General features: G+C 34.9%; 2 protein-coding genes across 2 annotated transcripts in view; one reads left to right on the forward strand and one right to left on the reverse strand.

Annotated features, from left to right (window-relative positions):
* Positions 1 to 252: 252 nt before the first annotated feature.
* On the reverse strand, positions 253 to 5475 carry LOC122242269 (inactive hydroxysteroid dehydrogenase-like protein 1). The gene is made up of 7 exons (XM_042999541.2): positions 5251 to 5475; positions 4667 to 4789; positions 3931 to 4041; positions 3612 to 3829; positions 2868 to 2997; positions 2456 to 2553; positions 253 to 2226 (listed from the first exon to the last, which is right to left on the reverse strand). Exons 1-7 carry the CDS (start codon positions 5441 to 5443, stop codon positions 2143 to 2145), a joined length of 957 nt encoding a protein of 318 aa, XP_042855475.2. The 5' UTR covers positions 5444 to 5475; the 3' UTR covers positions 253 to 2142.
* A 1617-nt stretch (positions 5476 to 7092) lies between these two features.
* Positions 7093 to 20912, forward strand: part of LOC122242171 (uncharacterized) — a 14743-nt gene continuing 923 nt past the window's right edge. Inside the window, exons 1-16 of the mRNA XM_042999401.2 lie at positions 7093 to 7172; positions 7505 to 7604; positions 7908 to 7979; positions 8559 to 8606; positions 8782 to 8833; positions 9389 to 9571; positions 10104 to 10204; positions 10370 to 10466; positions 11990 to 12054; positions 12486 to 12564; positions 12700 to 12742; positions 13134 to 13222; positions 13514 to 14912; positions 15005 to 15099; positions 15738 to 15814; positions 18709 to 20912. The exon at positions 18709 to 20912 is cut by the window's right edge and continues 923 nt beyond it. Coding sequence (XP_042855335.2) covers positions 7533 to 7604; positions 7908 to 7979; positions 8559 to 8606; positions 8782 to 8833; positions 9389 to 9571; positions 10104 to 10204; positions 10370 to 10466; positions 11990 to 12054; positions 12486 to 12564; positions 12700 to 12742; positions 13134 to 13222; positions 13514 to 14912; positions 15005 to 15099; positions 15738 to 15814; positions 18709 to 18801 — 2565 coding nt within the window. The 5' untranslated portion in view covers positions 7093 to 7172; positions 7505 to 7532 and the 3' untranslated portion in view covers positions 18802 to 20912. The remainder of the gene's footprint in view (positions 7173 to 7504; positions 7605 to 7907; positions 7980 to 8558; positions 8607 to 8781; positions 8834 to 9388; positions 9572 to 10103; positions 10205 to 10369; positions 10467 to 11989; positions 12055 to 12485; positions 12565 to 12699; positions 12743 to 13133; positions 13223 to 13513; positions 14913 to 15004; positions 15100 to 15737; positions 15815 to 18708) is intronic.

Consider the following 20912-nt stretch of genomic DNA (forward strand, 5'->3'; position numbering starts at 1 on the left):
CACACACACACACACACTCACACAATATATATATATATATATATATATATATATTTATATATATATATACATATACATACATATATCATAATAATAATGATAAAAACAGTTATAATGATGATGATGATAATAACAATAATGATAATAGCAATGCTAATATTGATGAGGATGATTAATCTATTCATCTATATCTATATAGAGAATTGCATTATGGTTGCGCATTATACTGTTAGGATGCAAAACTATGGAAAAATCAAGTTTGATTTATTAGTAAACCTTTACAATAATTCATTGAGGCTTTTCTGTATTCAATTTGTCGACTTTATAAGCGAATGTCACATTTTCTAATACTTTCATACCGCACTAAAATTTTGAACATTAGTTGTGTTAATATTTCATTCAAGACCATAGGAATTTCCTTAAACCTTTTCTCACATCTCTCGTATTGATTATCACACAAAAATTATCACACAAAAATCTAAAAGACATTAACACATTTCGTTGTATTTAGAAACTAATAATGAAGAAACACATCTCTCTGTATACCGCGCGTTGCAACATTTTTCTACATTGCTTACAACACTGGATAACAATTCGCTGCTTTATACTGTGCAATATAAAAATGTTTCTCCTTTTCTGAAAAGATTTTAACCGTGATATGACTAGCTTCGCCGGGTATATCTAATCCACCTCATCCGGGAATCTCTTTATCCTCTCTTGCGCGTTGTCATGGTAACTGATTATCTTTACAAGCGTATCATTTATGTAGAGCAGTTATGATTTATTTTTAATTAAAGATATGGTACTTTGATTCTTTTAATGAGATTAGATTATCGTTTTGCTTTTGTCAATAAACTTAATACACTTCTTTGACTTTGTATGATCTATCCATATGACGAAAGTGTATTGTGGGAATAGTTTGTGAGATCATATATTTTTGTGGGATTTTTTTGGCAATTTTTTTGGGGTGTGTCGAGACTTACATATATAAAAGCACCAGGATATATTTTGATGGATTAAGGTTTAAAAAGATGAAAAAGGAGAATATATAAGTACAGATGGAGTCTAGACGAATCTGGCCCATATTGATTCTCAGGTAAAATACAGATAGCTGATTTTTTGCCCCTCTTTAACCTCAAAGTATTTAGAAACTAATCCTAAGTGTAGAATAAAACACACATCATATGTAGAAATCGTATTATATGACAAATAAGAGGATTATCTTAAATTAAAGATGAACCGCATTTCTTTGAAAAAAAAATATAAGTTAGGTTCCGAGGACGTCTGATCTATTGCTTTATTTGACATTAAATAAAAAAATCATATTGTGATTTAGGCCATTGTGGTATAAATCACTGAGGATAAGATAAGATATAAAGTGTTGTGGTATCTTCTTTTCTTTAAATCATGTACATCCCAATTCAGTATTCCTTAATAAGTACCGCTGTATAAGATATTGTAGTCACACTAAATAAAAGCCGAGCCAAAATATAGTTCTCGATGTGCAAGAGCAGATCAGAAACAGGTTCCAGACACATACGCCCTCGGAGTCATGGGTCGGAAAAGTAGCGAATCACCTAATCTACAAATCACATAAGTGCTCGTGATTGGAACTGGCAAGTTATACATCACATTTATGCTTCACACTGCAATATTGACAGATGGTCTTCCTTTCCATCCTTAGCACCTGCAAAACCATTAACTTGGCAAATTGTATTATCTTAAGGACACTGCCCTCGACATCTAGCAGCACAGAGCACTTGGTCTTTCATGGGCCATCGTGGTTCTGAGATAATTCGTCATCGGTCCTTCATTTTCTTATGCTTCCAACACGCACACTGTGTTATTTAAAAAAGAAAAGAAGAATATTTTTGTTCTAATTATTTTTTTTCTGAAGGATAAGATAGGCCAGATTTGCGGAACAGATGCTTGGCCGAACCCGTCTAAGCTTGGTCCGACACACTAACCACTGCTCTACCCTAACACTTTTCTTTTATGAACGGAGTCGTTAGGATGGACAGGGGAGGGGGAGGCAATTGCCCCTTTTGCCTCCCTATAAATTAACCCCTGATCGAATGTGTCTAATGTGATTTCAATCTTTCACTTTCAGTCTTTAAACACAACGCTGTTATGGCATCAACTTTATTCAATCTTTTGTTTGGACTCAAAAAAGCGCTTGAAGCCGTTCATTATGTACCACTCCGGGAAGCTCTTCCACCAGGCCAGCTGGAAAAGAAAGTCTCATTAGGGAAACAGTATCTCTGCAAAGGCTCTATTCTATCGCATTTGCTATGTATATTTCAACACACACAGGTAGAAATAACAAATAAACACATGTACATGCGCAAATATACAGTATATGCAATCAAGCAAGAGTGTAAGCATATCCAAAATGCGCGCGAAATGTGCATGACGTAAATGTGCTTGACATAATCTACTATAAGAATAAATATACCTGAAGCTCATGTGTCCAGTAGCCCGTCGTGCGGTTTGAGTATCCGATTGTGGCGACGGCGTTGGCAGCAAAGGTATCGCTGGTGGGAAGGAACAGCCCTGTTTTGTAAGAAAAACATTATATGGGTTGGCTGTTGTTCAGCGATCAAATAAATGCTGGGAAAAAATATCGTTGTTTTAGGACTTTTTATGTACATATTTGGGTATCGTTATCATTATTACAAACACACACACACACACACACACACACACAAACACACATATATATATATGTGTGTGTATTTAAAGAATTTTATGATGCTCTAGTATACATCACAAATACCAATGTGAAAGCAGACAATAAGATGTTAGATCTTATCATAAGCACCCATTTTTAACACTGAGCAATACTAAAGCGTTATCATGAACGTCACCTGGGGTTCGGAACTCCTCGACGCTAGAGGTCATGTTGGAGATAACGAAGGCCGGTTCGAGACACTGAATCGTAACTCCTGAAGAGCCATACTCAAGCTGAAGGGCGCGAGTGAAGCTACTGACGAAGGCCTGGGCAAAGAGATGGGTTTAGAAGCATAATAAGTGTGATGTGACATCATGGTGATATTAAGTATGGCAATATACTTATTCATATATGCACTTGCATACGACATGCTCTCTCTCTCTCTCTCTCTCTCTCTCTCTCTCTCTCTCTCTCTCTCTCTCTCTCTCTCTCTCTCTCTCTCTCTCTCTCTCTCTCTCTCTCACTCTCTCTCTCTCTCTCTCTCTCTCTCTCTCTCTCTCTCTTCTCTCTCTCTCTCTCTCTCTCTCTCTCTCTCTCTCTCTCTCTCTCTCTCTCTCTCTCTCTCTCTCTCTCTCTCTCTCTCTCTCTCTCTCTCTCTCTCTCTCTCTCTCTCTCTCTCTCTCTCTCTCTCTCTCTCGTTCTATTTCTCTTTCTCTGTCTCTGTCTGAAGTAGTGTTTTACCCTAGTATATCAATTGACAGTGCCACCATAACATCTGTTTCACCAACAATGTATGTCTCAGAATTTAACATAAACTGTTGTACAATAGGCATAGTTCCTATGCTTATTGATGTGTATACACGGTATATAGGATTATTACATTTTTCAAAATCAATCTCTCTCTCCCTCTCTCTCTCCCGAAAGGTCTAAGTTTCAGTACCTTGGTCGCCGAGTAAACTTCAATATAGGCCATAGGAAAGTGCGCAGTTATGGACGACACATTGACAATGGCCCCCTTCTTCCTCCTGAGCATTCCTGGCAAGACTAATCGAGTCATGGCCAGCACCGACGCTACGTTCACATTCACGTACGCCCAGATGTCGTCCTCCATTTGTCTTTCGTACAGCCTAGGGTGGACTACCATTCCAACGTTATTCACTAAAAGGAGAAGATGGAATGACGATTTTCTTACGATACTACTTTGATTATATTCATATGAGTGAGCAGATAAAACGGTATATTTTGTTCCGATGGTTTACCTAAGATTCCGATGTCTTTGTCTGTCAGGTGCTTTTCAATATTGCTATAGATTGGTCGACCGTGTGCAAAATCAGCCTGTGCAATGTCAGTTTCCACACCATACTGAGACCCTGAAAAAAAATAACTGTGGTTTTAGGTTTTACAGTATTTATTACCAACTTCCTGGAGAGAGAGAGAGAGAGAGAGAGGGGGGGAGGGAGAGTAAGCTCTTCTGATGTAAACTGGGGGAAAAAGAGCAGGCGTTTCTCTGCTGCAGCAGTTTATTAGAATGGTCCAGTGAATACACTTGCCTCCAGCTGGCAGGGCCGGAGGAGTGGACAGGCCCTTGATCTCTCTGCAGTCTGAGCTGTGTGCTTCTGAGCTGCGAGTCTTGCCTTTATTCGGCTAACAATTGCAGCTGCTGAACGCTACATAGCAAATGAAATTGCAATGCAATCAGATGATCGTTAAGGTGAGATGGAGAGTGACGTCTACTGACGTTTCCAGCCATAACATATGTGGAATAGTTGGGGAAATAAGATGAACAATAAGTCGAAGGAGGAGGGAAGGTCTGAAAAGGAATGCTTACTTCACAATATCAAATGGATATGATGAACCCTAAGATTCATGACAATCAGTGACTTAGAGGGAGAGAGAAAGAGAGAGAGAGAGAGAGAGAGAGAGAGAGAGAGAGAGAGAGAGAGAGAGAGAGAGAGAGAGAGAGAGAGAGAAATAAAGATAAAAATAATATCTTACTAATTTCTCCGGCAACCCTCTGCAGTTTCTCCATATTCCTTGAAACGAGCAAGATGTTCATTCCCTTCTTGGCGAGTTCCTTGGCGTAGCTCTTCCCGATGCCGTCTGTGGAACCCGTCACCACTGAGAGAGAAAAACGGCTAAGTAGGTAAAAGATGAATACAAAGATCAGTGAATATGAAAGAAATAAATGCAAAAGAGGAGACAAAAACAACGGTAGAGCCGCGACAACTTTCTTTGGTAGATTTGTTTTTCTTGCTAAATCAAACATGGAGAAACGATGCCCATCAGATATTATCGAAATATTCGGAAGAACAAGAAAATGAAAAATTATTTATCCTACGAGTCCTATAAGCGGCGACTTTTTCCAGTCGCCTCAGTAAATAGCCAGACCAAGGATTTTTTTTTTATTTGTTGAATGCATGTTGTCAGGCAATCCACTAACTTGGCCACCAAACTACTTGTGTAGAAATAGTAGAGCCTGGGAAAGAGTAGCCCAAAACCGACGTCCGAACGGAATGCCATTCTCAACTGGTCCAACATGTACACAAATGGCCTGATAAGCAGAGACCAGGAAACCTTACCTGCCCATTTTCCGTAAGTCTGAGGCAGTCTCTTGTCCCATAACCTGGCCCACAAGTGCGTCCTCAGCATGGCCACAGCTGCCCACACTGCGCACGCGAGGATCTTCCCCACAACAAGGAATCCGACGACAGTGAGGACATTCTGCGCGGCCTTCGGGAGAGGGAAGGGAAGGGGGTCTTCGAGGTCCATCATCTCTGCTTAATCTCTAAACCAATACTGAGGAGCTTTTGTTGTATGAGAGGGAGATAAGCTGCAACGCCGAGTTCTTAAGGCATGCAGATAGCGACAATTGTCGTGCCACGTATTGGAAGTTAATGCATGATAATAAGAAAATTTCCTTTAATTTTTTTTCTTGTCATGATGTGTCTCCATATAAGAATAATGTTTTATTCGTATCTTTCCGGAAATTAAGCTGAGAAGAATACACCACCAGATGCCTAGTTTGTCTTCTAACCTTGACTAAATTTGGTAATAAAATCAGCAGCTGGCCGTAGCGCCGAGCATACTAGTCAAACATTTGGTTTAAGTGAACACATGCGTATGAACTGCGTGTGTGTGTGTGTGTGTGTGTGTGTGTGTGTGTGTGTGTGTGTGTGTGTGTGTGCGTGCGTGCGTGTGTGTGTGTGTGTGTGTGTGTGTGTGTGTGTGTGTGTGTGTGTGTGTGTGTGTGTGTATGTCTACACAGTTTCTGCATAGGCATCCGTTTTTTAAACCATAAATAAAAATATTCGACCATGAGATTATTTACCCTGTAATAGATCGAACTATCTATTGCTGGTTAAAATACCACAGAAATGAAACTGCAGGGCATATATATATAACTTTATGTCAGAAATTCTTACGACTAAATTAATGTCTAATTAACCTAAATAACTGAATAAATAAAATAGTATGGCTGATTGTTATTTATATGGTAAACAGATACTCATGGATATAAAAAACAACAACAAGAAATTAAAAAGATTAGCAACATGAGAAGAAAAAATACACTTCGAAGACAATTGTTTGTTCTGGGGTAACAAATGTTGATATTGCTTTTGAAAAGAAGGGGGGAAATGTGCAGGCGCGAAATTATTAGTTAATTCGAAATCTGCTTTGGAAAACAAAGTATCATGAATGAGAAAGTATTCAAAGAGTTAACAGTGCCAAAAGTCTTGCAGAAGAAGCGCATCGGCTAAATAAAATGTTAAATAAAATGTTGTAGTTACCCATCTTCATTTGTAAAAGAACATACGCGAAAAGAGCACGATGATTTTGATTTCGAAAAATGTGCAATTATTTTGTATCTGTTCTCTATCAGCCCATCTTTTTGCCCCCCCTCTCTTTCTTAATCTATCTTGTTATTTATATACCCATCTATCTTTGTGTCTCTCTATCTATTTTTATCATATTTGTTTCACTCTCTGCAACTTAAAAATCGTAATGTGCAAGATGTTGACATGTCCAGTTCCAAACTATTCTTTGAGATGACTTATTAAAAGTGGCCCCGATCGTTTATACTGTTACTTATGTAACAGTATAAACTGCATGTCTAACTTATCAATGTGTGTATATATGGAAAGAGTGAATAGGTGAAGCTGAAATAGTGGATGAGGTGTTAAAGGCTATCCCCTCTTACTTATCTATCAATCCCATTTCATTAATGGTTGAATTTAAATATCCTCCAATGACACTTTCATGATGATGATTTTGCTGGATATTATTTTCGTGTATACACATATATCTATACATTTAAATATCTCTCTATCTATATTTTTTTTTCTTCTTCTTAATCGTATACGTTTAGGTTCATGTGGAAAATATATTATGAAAAATATTAAACATCAACAAAACTTTTGTGCTCGGAATCCCTCGAGACGGACACACAGTACAATCGAGTTATTTGTGCTCGCTTTGATTAAATGCAACATACTGAATAAATGTAAGTGTTGGATATCCTTGAGGTATACAATGATGCCTCAAATATGTTCATAATGCATTATTCATTATAGATGATCAAGCTTTTATCTCATGATTTAGTAGTTTCGTTGTGAAGTCAGTTACTAAAAAGAAATAAAATGTTTACCTTTCTAGCTGGTTTGTTCAATATTGCATTGCCTTTTTATTGGCAAAGTTATTTGTTCTAATTTTTTTTTTTGTATTGAGTTAAGGTAAATATGAAGCATTTATTGAGCATTCTTTTGTGATTACTTAGATTATAAGAAAATGTATATTTGTATATACTACTGATTACGCTTCTCATTTTTCCGTCAGGAGTTATAGGTGATAATTGCCGTACAGTATGAATAAAGCCTCCAGCAAGTGCCAAAATCATCGGACAAGAGTTGCTGGTAAATCTTTTGGAAAATGGAAGGTAAGAATGAGGGTTTATGAGCCAAGAATATTCAGCTGTTATATTTGTTAAAAAGTTCGGCTTAAACTTTTCCTTACATTTTTGAAAGTATAAACAAGTATAACATTTCCAAGATGTTAGTTGAAGTTACAACACAAGAACACAAATTATTGCCTAATGTTCTGTTTGCAACCTCAGTTAAGAACAGTTTCAGATAAATCTAGTAAGTTAGCAAGATATAGATAAGTTAGGGATATTGATTACTTTTTGTGCAGATGTGAAATTTGGAATTGCCTTTTACAATTCTACTATTGTTCTCCTCAGAAAAGATCCAAAAGAAAAGATGACAAGTCCATAATGCAACCTGAAGTAAAATGTTACAAGGATAAAGATTTGGTGAGTTGGTTCAGTTGCTATGTATCAGATACTTCATAAGTATCTAAACATGATCATTCAGAGGGCTATTAAACAGTTTGAAATTACCATTTATTATATGCTTCATGCTCTTAGGGACATGATTTGTATTTATATAAAGAAGAAAATAATGAAATTATTTCAAATGTTTAACCACAAATATATATTTTTTTGGTCAGGGACTTTAATTATTTAAAGATGAGTTCAAGTAGAATGGAAATATAGTAACTTTCGTGCATGATAGATATTGTATTTTGAAATAGAGCTTAAAACTGATGATGTTACTCTAAGCAAAAAATGGACTTCCTGACTAACATAACTTAATTTTCTCATCCTAAGCAGTGTATAGTGTTTAATGATGTAGAATGTTTAATAATGTAAAATATAACGAGACTTTTAATTAAAACAAGTATAACTCAATAGATGATAGTTCATAAAAGTATTTTTGGTATTATTGTCTTGTGTTATGTTAAATAAGTCAGTATATAAAGTTGTTTGTCTTTCCATTCACTCATCCCTAAACACCAGTGTTCATTCTCATCAGCATGATATTCTTTATAGACAGTTCAAGATCAAGATGGATCATCTGTAACCAGGAACCGTTTGACGGTAAGGAAGATTAAATTATCTGTTATAGAATAATGATAAAGGAAATTGAAGTTAACGATATATTTTATAGCATTTATATTTCCATTTCAAACTTACATCTGTGAACATTTTATTGATGTACAATATGCAATGAAAAATATATTTATTATTATTAATAATATGTCTTGCTTTCCAGATATATCAGGGTATATATGGCCATGGCTGTTCTTCTGGAGCAGTTTGCAGAGGTATCTTCATTTTATAGACCTCTTTTGTTCTTTACTTTTATGTACTGACTGTGAAAGATTAAATGGTTCATTTAGGTGTTTATGCTTAATTTCAAAATATACATTTGATTATTATATTTTGATTATAGTAATGAAATAATAGGATAAGTGAGAAGACGTAATTTGGTATCCACCTCTTTCACAATTAAGTATCTTAAATATGTTAGGAGACACTCAGAGCTTAAAGATAGCTTTTGGATTTTGGATAAATAACCAATAATTAAAAAAGATCCACCTGAGATATGCTGCTAGGCCATTTCTATAAATTCTTCAACTTCTAAGCTACATCTACTGATACTCCATGGTGGCCCCATTCCCATTGGGTCAAAAACAGCAACTTATTTAGTTTTATGGCTACATGTGTTAATTTATGTCCCAAAGAAAATGCTTTTCCTCTGGTGACAAGAAAGAAGGGAGTATTTTGTACAACTATGTAATATTTCAGATCCCTAAGCTGCAACATATTTTATCATGAGTGACTTCCACCAAAACTCATGTATCATTCCTTTTCCATAGAAATTGGGTTCACCAAGGAAGGCAAAGCCCGAGCTGAAGCTGATCTCTCTCGCATTATTGATTTAGCAAGAAATGGATCTATTAGTAACCAGAGCAGCAGAATATTGACGTCTGCTGTTACTCCTCAGCGTTCTTTTGTGGTTAAGGATACAGTGGGTCAGGAGAAAGATCAGTTTAAAGATGGTATGTTGTTAAGATTTTTATAGCACTGAAAATTTTATATACACCAGGACATAGAGTGTTGAAACTAAGAAAAACTAAGAGGCTTGAAGTATATTAATGACAATTACAGAAGATGCATATGATTTTAGAGTAATTTCATGGAAATATAAGTTGCATGCAATACTAATTTTGAAATATAATTTATTTTTATTTGAATTTTTGAGCCATTATTCTTTCTTTTGTCTGCTGAATTTAACACTCATTACTATATTTAACTCACACTCTCACTATGATTACCTTCTATTCCCAATGCATCTCATTCACTTTCATTAGATCTCATTTATTCAAAGTTTCTTATTGTCTCGCTCCAGTATCCTTGCACACTGATACTATATCATTATTACATGTACTAATTTATTTAGCCTCTGTCTCTCTCTTGTTTTCACTTCTCCCTCTTTTCCTGTGTCTCTCACTCTCCTCTCTCTCACTCCCTCTCTCTCACAACTGTTTTCTTCATGAAGTTATCCTTGTCTTAACCACATTTTTTTTTCAGATGAAGGAGAAAATGCTGATGACCCAAAGGGCAGCAAGTCGCCTCATGTAGCATCACAGTCATCTGACCACCAATCTTCTTCTCAAAGCAGTAACTCCAAGGTACTGTAGTGCACTTGTTATGGATCTTAATATGATTTTTAAAACCTGACTGTTGTTCAGAGTTAAATAATATGATGGTGACTGGAAATGCAAAATATTAAGTAAGATTTTGACAGTTCTGTTTATCTACTCTCTTGGTAAATAACTGAATTTCCTTAATTACAGAGACCTAGAAATCCATTGTGCAAGGGAAGCAAAGAGAAACCGTCAAGCAAGAGGAAAAATTTAGGCTCTAAACATCGTAATATTTTAGTTGAAAAAGGTCAGTTTTGTTACAAAGTTGGAATGAAATGGATATTCAGGTGTATTTTGAAATCACTTCAGACAGATATATCAGATGAATGCAGGGATTATATGATTGTCAATTTCTCAGATGGTTGTATAAAAAAACCTTGCAATTATATCCTTGATTTAATTTAACATAAATAGCAAAAGTTAGTAAACCCAATGATGGTAGAAAATAATAATGTGTAAATGACTGCCTTGGCAATATTTTTGAAATTTGACCAATTTCATCTGTGTTCACATACTGAACTAAACCATCATCTCCCCAAAATACAATTAATTTTTTTGTATTATGGTATGTATTAATTCAGATTAAAACCCTGTACTTTTTACAAGAAGCCACCAATTTATCTAATTCTAATGCTTCCTGGCATAGAGTAAGACTTAGATTTTAGTGTTTTGATTTTTCAGATGATCGATTCTTGGCAATACTCAACTATATATCTATTTGTACAAAACTTTTAGTCTGCCTTTTCCATCATTTTATATGTAGTTGTTGCACTATCCTGAAACTCCTATACTCGATTGTCTTCTCTTTAAAGGGCAGGCAGACAGACAAACTCAGACACAGCCACAGACATATAGACACTGACAGACAAAAAGACATCCTCACACTTTAGATTCAGATATTAGGCTGCAAAGAGGACAAGTGATTAAAAAACTGAAAATTAGGAAAAACTTATCTAGAGCTTTGGTTTGAATATTGGTAACAATCGTTCTATTGTAATATCACTTGTTAAAAGTCAAGATGATGAAAAATAGTCAAAAGTCAAAGATTTTTTTTTTAATTTAGAGAAGGTATTCAGTAACACTTATCAATAGATCATATTTTTGGTGATTACTACTACTTTTTTTCTCATTATAGTGTTAGCCACCAAACAAATAGATGATACCCTCCCAACAATTAAGAAGTTTATGAAGTAAAATTGTGAAAATTCATACCAAAATATCAAATTCTCTTTATTACCTGAAAATTGAAGAAGCATTTCCAGGATACAGTTTGCACACTGATGATGTGTATATAACATCAAAATAAACACAACCAGAGAATCTGTAAAAGACTGAAAACAATAGAATTACAACCATTTTAAGATTGCCATCAGAAAATGCCTCCATGTCCCTATACCCCTTAGGGAGGAGAGGATTAGGTAGCAGTGAAAGAGGTTTGGTACAGGTGCAAAAAGCAATGGATATTGATTGTGGTAGCCATTAAATGTATGAACACCAAATATGGAAAAGGAAGACCCAAATTTTATGAAATAAGAGCAATGAATATAGATGGAATTATAAGTTACATTCCCAACCCAGTCCCCCAAAATAAGGGAGGGAGGTGGGATGAGGAAACATTTTGATTTCAATTATAAGGTCATAGATGTGATTTAGATGGATTTGAATGGAAAATAATTACGATTGTTAGAATTAGTGTATTTGGCAACTAGTTTTGCTGGATTTACTGTTTTTTGAAAAATTGGATTGTAATTCTTTTGCTTCATTTTTCAGAAAATATCTCTGAAGCAGTGGAGGATAAACTCTCACCTACTGAAGCATCTGCAGCTGAAGATGAGGTAAAACTTATGGTGCCATTTGCATCAAATGAAATATATATTTATTTGAATAGTGTTCATGGCAGGTGATAATTAAAGAACTACTTGTAATGCATTTTTGCTTTACATTTGACTTTTTACCTAATTTTTCTATCATCCAAAATATTTTTGGCCATATTTTCATATTCACATTTTGCTCTTAATTGACCCCAAGCAAGTATATTGAACAAATTCATATGTACATATGTCCTTTAGAAGCAACTATAACTTTCTTTTCTCACCCTGTAAAAATAACCAAATTCTAAATTTTATCCCACTTCCAATAAACCATTCAAACTCTAAATGAGTTACCCCTTCATGAAAATTAAATTAAATGTTCAAAACATTTATATCTCTTTAGACTCAGTCTTTTAAGTTACAGCTAGATTTTTTAAAACCTGATTTTGTTACAGGAGAAATATTGTGAGATATTAACAGAGGCCATAGTGGAGAGTCTAGATGAAACAGCAAAGAAGATTGGTAAAGTTAGAAGTAAGTAGAAAAGAAAAAGGGGTTATCTTGTTCTTAGGAATTACTGTTTTGATTTTGTACATGTGATTTGATTAATCATATTTTTCAAATTTCTTACATGAACAAATTACAAAGGGCAATACTTTATTATTTCAGAACTAAATGTGGCAACTGTAAGGAAAATGCAGAGTATATGGAGGTAAGTGAAGTTATTAAACAGTGATATTTTTTTCTATGTTATAAGCACTTGACTTGTTGGTGTCTGTGTATGATAACTCCACTCAGATATTTATCTTTTCTTTCTTCTATAATTATTATAAGTTGCATCATTTTCTCGACATCTACACTTGTAGCTAAGAACTTGCATTTAATATGATGTTCTTAGTAGAACAAAGACTTTATGTTTTTATGTTTATTCATTGTTTTGCATTACACTGAAATCATGTTAATAGCTACAACATTTATGAGGACATTTATTGAAAATGTATAATTTCAGGACATATATAATTTCATTTTTTAAAGCTTTTTTCATGGTAGAATAAAGTAAAGTGTTTCCATTTAAAAACTTATCATTCTCCTGATTTTTTAAGGTACACACTGGAACAACAGCAAAGTCATCCACCAGGTGTCATATCAGCTGCCTTTTGTAAGCTAGAGGAAGGATGTCACACAGAGAGCGGTAAAGGCACAGAATTAATTGAAAAGATTTGATGATTAATTTGATCGTTTTAATATACTTAGTTTCACAATATAAAATTATTTTGATTTATTGTGTGTGCAATTTTTTCTTCAGATTATAAAAAAAGCCTTAGTTTGCAATGAAAAATTCTCTGCATTATCATTATTGTCAGGCTTATAATCTTTTTTTAGTAAGGGTGTCATATATCTATCATTTGTAGTGTGATTTATACATCTTTTTTATTGTTTGCATTTGTTACCGTTCTGTTATAAAGGTACCTTTTTCTTGCAGGTGAACAAAAGCCTGAAAACAAAAGCAAGAAGGCTGATGAAGGATCATTGAGAATACCAAGGGATTTCTTACTGGCAAAGCATACTTCAAATTCAAATGGACCAACACAGAAAGCAAGTGTAACAGAAGCAAGAGGACATTCACTGCTTGATATTGCATTGCACTCAGAAAAAAATAAAATCAGTCCAAGTGTTTTACTACAGCAGTATGAAAATGATTTGGAAAATGCAAACTCAAATAGAATGAGAAACAGTTGGCAGAATAGTGGAACAGAAGAAATTTCTTGTGAACGAGAAATTATTAATAGAGATGAAATGAAATATGACATTTTTTCTCTAGCAAATAATCAAAGAGGTATGACTTCAAACTTACAGAGAGTATCTGACAGAACATCATCATGCCATGCTAAGGAAAGTGGTGAAGGAACACCAAAGTTTCACAATCCAGCAAAAGCTAATTGTCCTAAGACAGTAGTAGTTAATCCATTAAATTTCTTACAGAGATATGAAGAGCAGTCAGAGGAAGAGACAAGAAAAGATCATTGCATGGATACAGGCTATGATTCCCCCTCTTCTTCAGTAGACTACCTTATGCAGGTATTGTCAAAAAATGGACAAAGACACAAGCTTCCACTAGATACTAATGTTCACATGAACAGAACAGGTGGATGCTGGACAAATAAAAGTAGTACTAATAATTATTATTCACTAGACTCAAGACAAGTGGAGATCGGGGAAAGTGAGAGTATTGACGGAGAGACTTATAAAAATGGGAAAGGGACTGATTGTAGGAAGTGTATGGTAAATACTGAGAGTAGAGTCTCTGATGAACAGGCTTATTTTGAATCAGATAGTCTAACCAATCTGGGCAAGTTATGTTATCCACCAGATGCCTCCATTAAAAAGATGAACACCACATCCAGTCACTCCATGTGCAATTCATCTGTACCACACTTTTCATTGAATCCTTTTTCTCATACTCACCCAGATGATTTACATCTGAAGGTTGATGCAAGTGATAAATATTTGTGCAATTCAGTTTTGAACCAACCTGTCATGCACCAGCAACCTAGGTCACAAATACAGGATATGCATCAAATGTGTAATCCTTTAACTGCAAATCTGACCCAGAGTAGAGTGGATCGTATTTTCCCTACTGTTCATCCTCCAGGGGATCCACGTTTCGTAAACATGATTCAACCAAAGGAGTCTGTACTTTCCACACTGAATGACAATATACAGGCCAGTGGAAGGCCCTCATGCCTGCATAGTCAGAGTCACTCAATCTGTAATAATAATGAAGGGGCCTGGGCATACCAGGTTGATTACCAATCTGGCAATACTTACAGTAATAGAAGACAACAAGAACCGTCATATCCATTAACAGGGTTAAAGCCAAAGTAAGTGCATTGTTTATTTATAAGAAATCTGATTTTATAAGTAATTCTGCAAATCTGTAAGAATTATGATATAAACATTAAACATTTTCCAGCATTTATAGAGATGAACCATGCAGTGAAGGTAGCAGTCAGAATTCAAGTTCACAGGAGCCAATAAGACATCAGTGTCCCCATCCTCACCCAACAGGCAAGAAATATATATTACATATTTAATGTTTTTAACATATTGGTTAAAGAAAGTAAGATTTTAGAGGATATTTGGTAATTTGAAGAGAAAAAAATTAGATGACAATGATTTCTGTTCTTAAAGTATTTTTGATAACTATAATCATGAAACGTAAAGAATTTTGAAATAGCGTCAAAACTGTTGATAAGCAAATTTGGGAGAGTGGATACCTACTTCAAAAATTAAGTAAACCCAAACTCATGTAAATGACGTGTATTTGAATTAGACAAAGAAGAAAAAATTGTTTGGAAATAAATATAACTAGATATATTGATAGGCAGGGAATGATATACATCAAAGCTATTTCTATATATTTCACAAATGCAGATTGGTAAAACCACAGTACATAGCTCTATAGAGGTTATCCTATAAGAAAATCCTTTGAAAGGCCTTCTGTGTATTGTAGTTTGGTTTTGAAATGTAACGTAATGAATGGATCTCTCTTTATACTATTTAGTCTAGGTTTTACTCGGAGTTGGTAATTCTACATGAAAGAGAAAAAGTAAGATAGCTGTAAAGAAAATTATATTTTCCTGTGACTTTTTCACTTAAATTTTGAACTTGCTTGAATGTAATGTATTGTTTACACACATCTACAGGAAGGGAGAGTAATGCTGCTTGTGTGATAGACTGGGTGGACCACAGGGAGCCACAAGATATTTGGCAACCAAACCAGGTTAAGTAATTCTCCCCCAACACCATCTGCTTCGTGGGATTTTTTTACCCAAAACTTTCTGATTTGTGGGATTTCTTTTCCCTAAACTTTCTGCTTTGTGAGATTTCTTTATGTAGTATCCTCTGCTTTGTGTAATTTCTTTTCCTGGAACCCTCTGATTTGTGGGATTTCTTCCCATGATAGCCTCTGCTTTAAGGGATTTTTTCCTGCAGTACCCTCTCTTTTGTAGGATTTCAAATTTTCAGTATTTTGTCATGAGTAATATTGCAAAAAATGCAAAGCCTTTTATGTTTCAGTATAAACAGTTGCATTTATTTCACATTCAGAATGCACTGAATTTAGTGTTCAAATTAGTGTTTGCTTGTTTCTTTTTTATTTTTAGAAATGTCCATGTTCTCCTTTTTTGTGTGTTTCTCCATATTTTGTTCATTCTGGGTTCTAATTCCTTGAGACAATGAGGGCATCTTTCCCTTTTTGACTCTTTAGAAATGCAATTTCTCCAGCTTCCCCCTCCTCAACTGCAAATAATGCCTAAGTTTTCAAGTTTCACCAAGGCAAATTTGGTCTTTCATATTTCCAGTACTTGAATTTACTTACCAGAACGTGTATATTTCAAAATTTAAAAAGGTTTTTGCAGTTACACCTTACTTATGTATACTAATGAAACATTAATCTTATAAGGTTTGTGTAATAAAAAGACAATAACATACCAGGAGGTGACTGACTATAAATAATAGCAAAATGTTTGGAGGAGAAATGATTTGGTTTTGCCACATGAAATATGCTATGTAGTACCAGAATTACTTTTTTGCACAACCATGCTATATGTGACGTCATGGTCATTACAAATAGGAGTTTAGGAGTTCAACATCGTCCCTTTCTCTCTTACTTTGCTCCTCCTCCCTACTTCTTCCTTTCTGGAGGGATATTGAGGTTCATGAGTGGGATAGAGGTGGTTAGAAGGGTGGGTTCATTTGTGGTGCAAGGGATACTCACCAGCTTCCTTATTTCTAGGCTGTTTGTCCCCTGCTTTGTTCTTGGTTAGGGTGAGGCAATGCCAGAGATCTGAAAAGGATGTTTCTGGAGGGCTCTTCTGGGAAGACTAAGGGGGGAGGGGGATCTTGTTCATTTTCAATTCATCTTTTTCATGCCCTCAGTTGTGTTTTTTCAATGTGTTTGCCTCTTTTTCTCAAATTGTTCTCTAAGGCCTGTCAGCCATGGTGTGCCCTTGGCTAATGAAATAGCAAAGCTAGCTGTCTCTCACTCCCTTCAGTCTATGTTCCATGTTTATGGACATATTTATTAACTTTAGTTGTTAGATATTTCTTTCATGTTCATACAACCTTTTTTTAAATAAAAATACAAGCTAGTTATTCCTTCAGTTGTGTAACCAAATCATACCAAATGCTAATAAGTATCACTTTGCAGATATATCATTTATAGGCTCAAAATCATACCATAAGTCTAGAAAATATCTTAAATTATGTCCCATCTTGGAAAGGGTTAAAAAAAGGTATTTTTGATGGCTGGGCCAGTGGTGGGCCAGTGAGCCTCATCCATGTTGTTTATGGACTGTTACCTGACATGATACCTTTAGGATGCAGCATCCTCTGCTGATTGCTTCTTTTGTATGTGTGTGTGTGTGTGTGTGTGTGTGTGTGTGTGTGTGTGTGTGTGTGTGTGTGTGTGTGTGTGTGTGTGTGTGTGTGTGTGTGTGTGTGTGTGTGTGTGTGTGTGTGTCTGTGTGTCTGTGTGTCTGTTTGTGTGTCTGTGTGTGTTTTGTTTGTTTGTCTGTCTGTTCATGCTTGTTTGGAGGTGCCAGATTTTTTCCTTCATCAGACTCTCATTCTGAGTGATATAACAAAAAAATAAGTGTGAGATTTATTCTAATTATTCTATTTTGAATCTTTATATTTTGAGTTTGGAGAATAATTATCCCAGATAGCACACTGAGGTCCAACAGAGGCGCCCAACATTTGAAAACATCTGTGGGTTGTCCATCCTACACATCTGGCTGACATCCAGACGATGGACCTGACATTTTGCTAACCTTCTACATATGTATGGTTTGATGATATTTACACCAATTTCTCTGGCCAGATATTGGTGGTAAAATAGCTTCAGAAGTTTGGAAAATGTATACAGCATTAAAGTGTCAGATAGCATTTGGAACAGTCAGTTAATGGGCGGCAGCCGACTTTCCCGGAACCAATTTTCATGATGTCTGACAGATGGCACAACAACATTACTACCTCCATGCTATTTTCTGTATTTGTTTCTCAAACATCTGAAGCTAAATGGTTAGCAAACTGATTGTTCATTGTTTGGCCGACGTCAGGCGGATGAGCAGAAAGGATGTCATGCAGCTAATGTTGGCCAACATTGATGGACCTCAGAGTGCCACTTGGGTATAAAGTGAATCCATTTCAATTATTCATAGGATATGTAATTGCTGTGGGATCTTGAACTAAGATTTATCATTTCTTACTGGAATTAGGGTAATTAGCATTTTCATTTTCTCTTTCCATGTATCTGATAAATTTTAAATATTAAACTTCATGAAGTTGTTTTATTTTGCTAGTGTCCATGTTTTTAAACATCATTTATTTTTTAATTATTAATTAGGTAAATAAACAATGATGGTGATATTGGACATATTGACTTTTACATTATGTTCTACTATGTTTTATATTAACTATTTTACTATCCTTTTCTTTGGTTACATAACTATTTTATCTTCATTTATTTCCAAGAGAGATATGAGTTGATGATAATTCTTTCATGGACACAGCATTTGGGAAATCTATTGCCTCAAGCAGATTGGATACTTAAATTCCAGTTTTTGTTTGTCCTGAAACTACTGGTATAATAACAATTCCTTTTTTGAATTTCAGATTACCAGTCATTCAGGATACAGTTCTCCAAAACTGTGTAGAAAAGGTGACCCTTCTCCAGAGGAACGGTTTTACAGACGTAAGCTTTATTAGTGACTGGCATTCATAATTCTGTATATTTTCTCAATATAATATTATTCTCCTCAAATTTATAAATAGGGGCTAATGTTGTACTTCATCATGCAAGACTTTATACATAGAAAGTAATGTGTATGGAAACCCACTGAGTTTACATTGATATTTGATATAGTTACTTGGTGTAGCTATGACAAAAGGAATTTATAATATTATGACTCATTTTTATATGCTTCATGTAATGTATTTTTACAGTTTTAAGAAGTTCAAGTAACACCATTCATCTTGAAATTTAGTAAGACAAACTAGACAGTTATTATATGCCATGTATGCCACCGTTACCAGGAGGATTGTCGCATTTTTGGTGATTTGTTAATAAAATCATACTTTACTAACAGCCATTTATTATACTCTCAACACTGAAACGTAGAGCTCTTTACACCTAAAAAGCCAGTGAAAGGACAGTACAGAAAACACAAGTACAGTATACTTGGGATTTGGATTCAGTCATTGAAGTTCTACGGCAGGTCATCTTTCTAGTGTCAGGGATTTTCAACAAGGGCAACAAATCAGCTGTTCATCATAGAAATCATAAGATTGACAATGCCTGGAACCAGTTAATGAACCTGTTGCTTTAAATAATTAATAAAAACCATATTTGTAACTATGAAATCTACCAGCACATACACAGAATGAACAATTAACTTCATAAAATTATCACAGGAACAAAAATTAAAGTCTACAGGAACTATCTATATTCAACAATATTAGTTTCATTTCATGGTAGGATAGTAGGGTTCAGGTTTGAATTACTGGTACAAAGTATATCCAGTGTTTGCTCGCTTTCAGTTTAGATACAAGTTATATTTTGGCTTTATCATGAAAAAGACTTTTTTTTTTTATCAAGTTGTAGGTGAGACACTCCAGTTTATGGTCTTTTTTATCATTGCTGCAGATAATGGCATAGGCTAAATGATCAGAAAATAACTATTAACCAATATATGAAAATAATAAGTCTGAGGTAATACAAGTAATACAGATCATATGTATGCATATTTATCAATCCATGTTAAGTACATATAGGGTCCCTTTACTTACACAAGAAACTATGTAGCCTAAGCTCTAAATCATAAAGAAACCAAAGAAAATTGTGTGCAACAACAAGTGTGCAACCATTACTTCTTTATACAATATAACAAAAAGCAATGTCCAAGAGCCAGTAAAGAGAAGAGTCTCACATTATATTACCAAGTTATCCTACCAGTAAAATTAGACCATGCCTTCAGTTTGTGCTTTCACTAAACCTTCTTAAACTTTTCTGAAAGTGTAGGAACAAGATGATGACCTACCCAAGCCTTCCTGCATAAATTTAAATGGTAACAAAAGCCATTAACTACACCTGTTTTTTTTTATATATGGCCTCTTGCTTCACGTGCCTTTCATAACTTACTCAAAATGTTTTCATGTACTGACTGCCCTTACAAACTATAATTTGTAGATAATGATTCTGCTAGCATCACATCCTCACATCAGCTGTGGATATGCTTCATCATGTTTCAACACCTTCATTTGTGACAAAATTTTCTATACTAACATCTTTCATATCAGAATTACAATTTGGCATAACAATATCATATTTGCAAAAGGAGCTGCATTAGTCCTATCATAATAGAATTCAGGCTGAAGACTCCTTACAATCTCAGAATACTGTGATTCATTACTTCCCAATAAAATATAAAGAATTTCAGTGTTTACATCATTATTCTAGAGATCTATAGTGAGGAGTCAACAATCCATAGGTGTTCAGAAATCTGCTTGTTCATCAGTGGTAACAAAAGTCCTACAAAACTAGTTGACAGTTGTATTTCATATATTGTTCTATGAAACATATCAGAGTGACATTTTGCAGTATGAAGAGCACACTTTTTTCTCTTTCTGTCTTCTTTTTTTCACTTATAAAATGCCTCCTTATCAACAATATTGCTAAAGGTTTCAGAAATATGAAGCCAAACGACTGTTGCCAAATGTCAAGAAGGTGAAGGTTATGTTACCAAATGAGTTACAAGCTTTCCAGAATGAATTATTACGACAATGATGATTACATGAAGTATGAATGATTAATTGGCTTT

Source organism: Penaeus japonicus, unplaced genomic scaffold, assembly GCF_977035675.1.
Source record: "Penaeus japonicus unplaced genomic scaffold, GWHDUDI00000001_assembly GWHDUDI00000040, whole genome shotgun sequence".
Classification (NCBI taxonomy): Eukaryota; Metazoa; Arthropoda; class Malacostraca; order Decapoda; family Penaeidae; genus Penaeus; species Penaeus japonicus.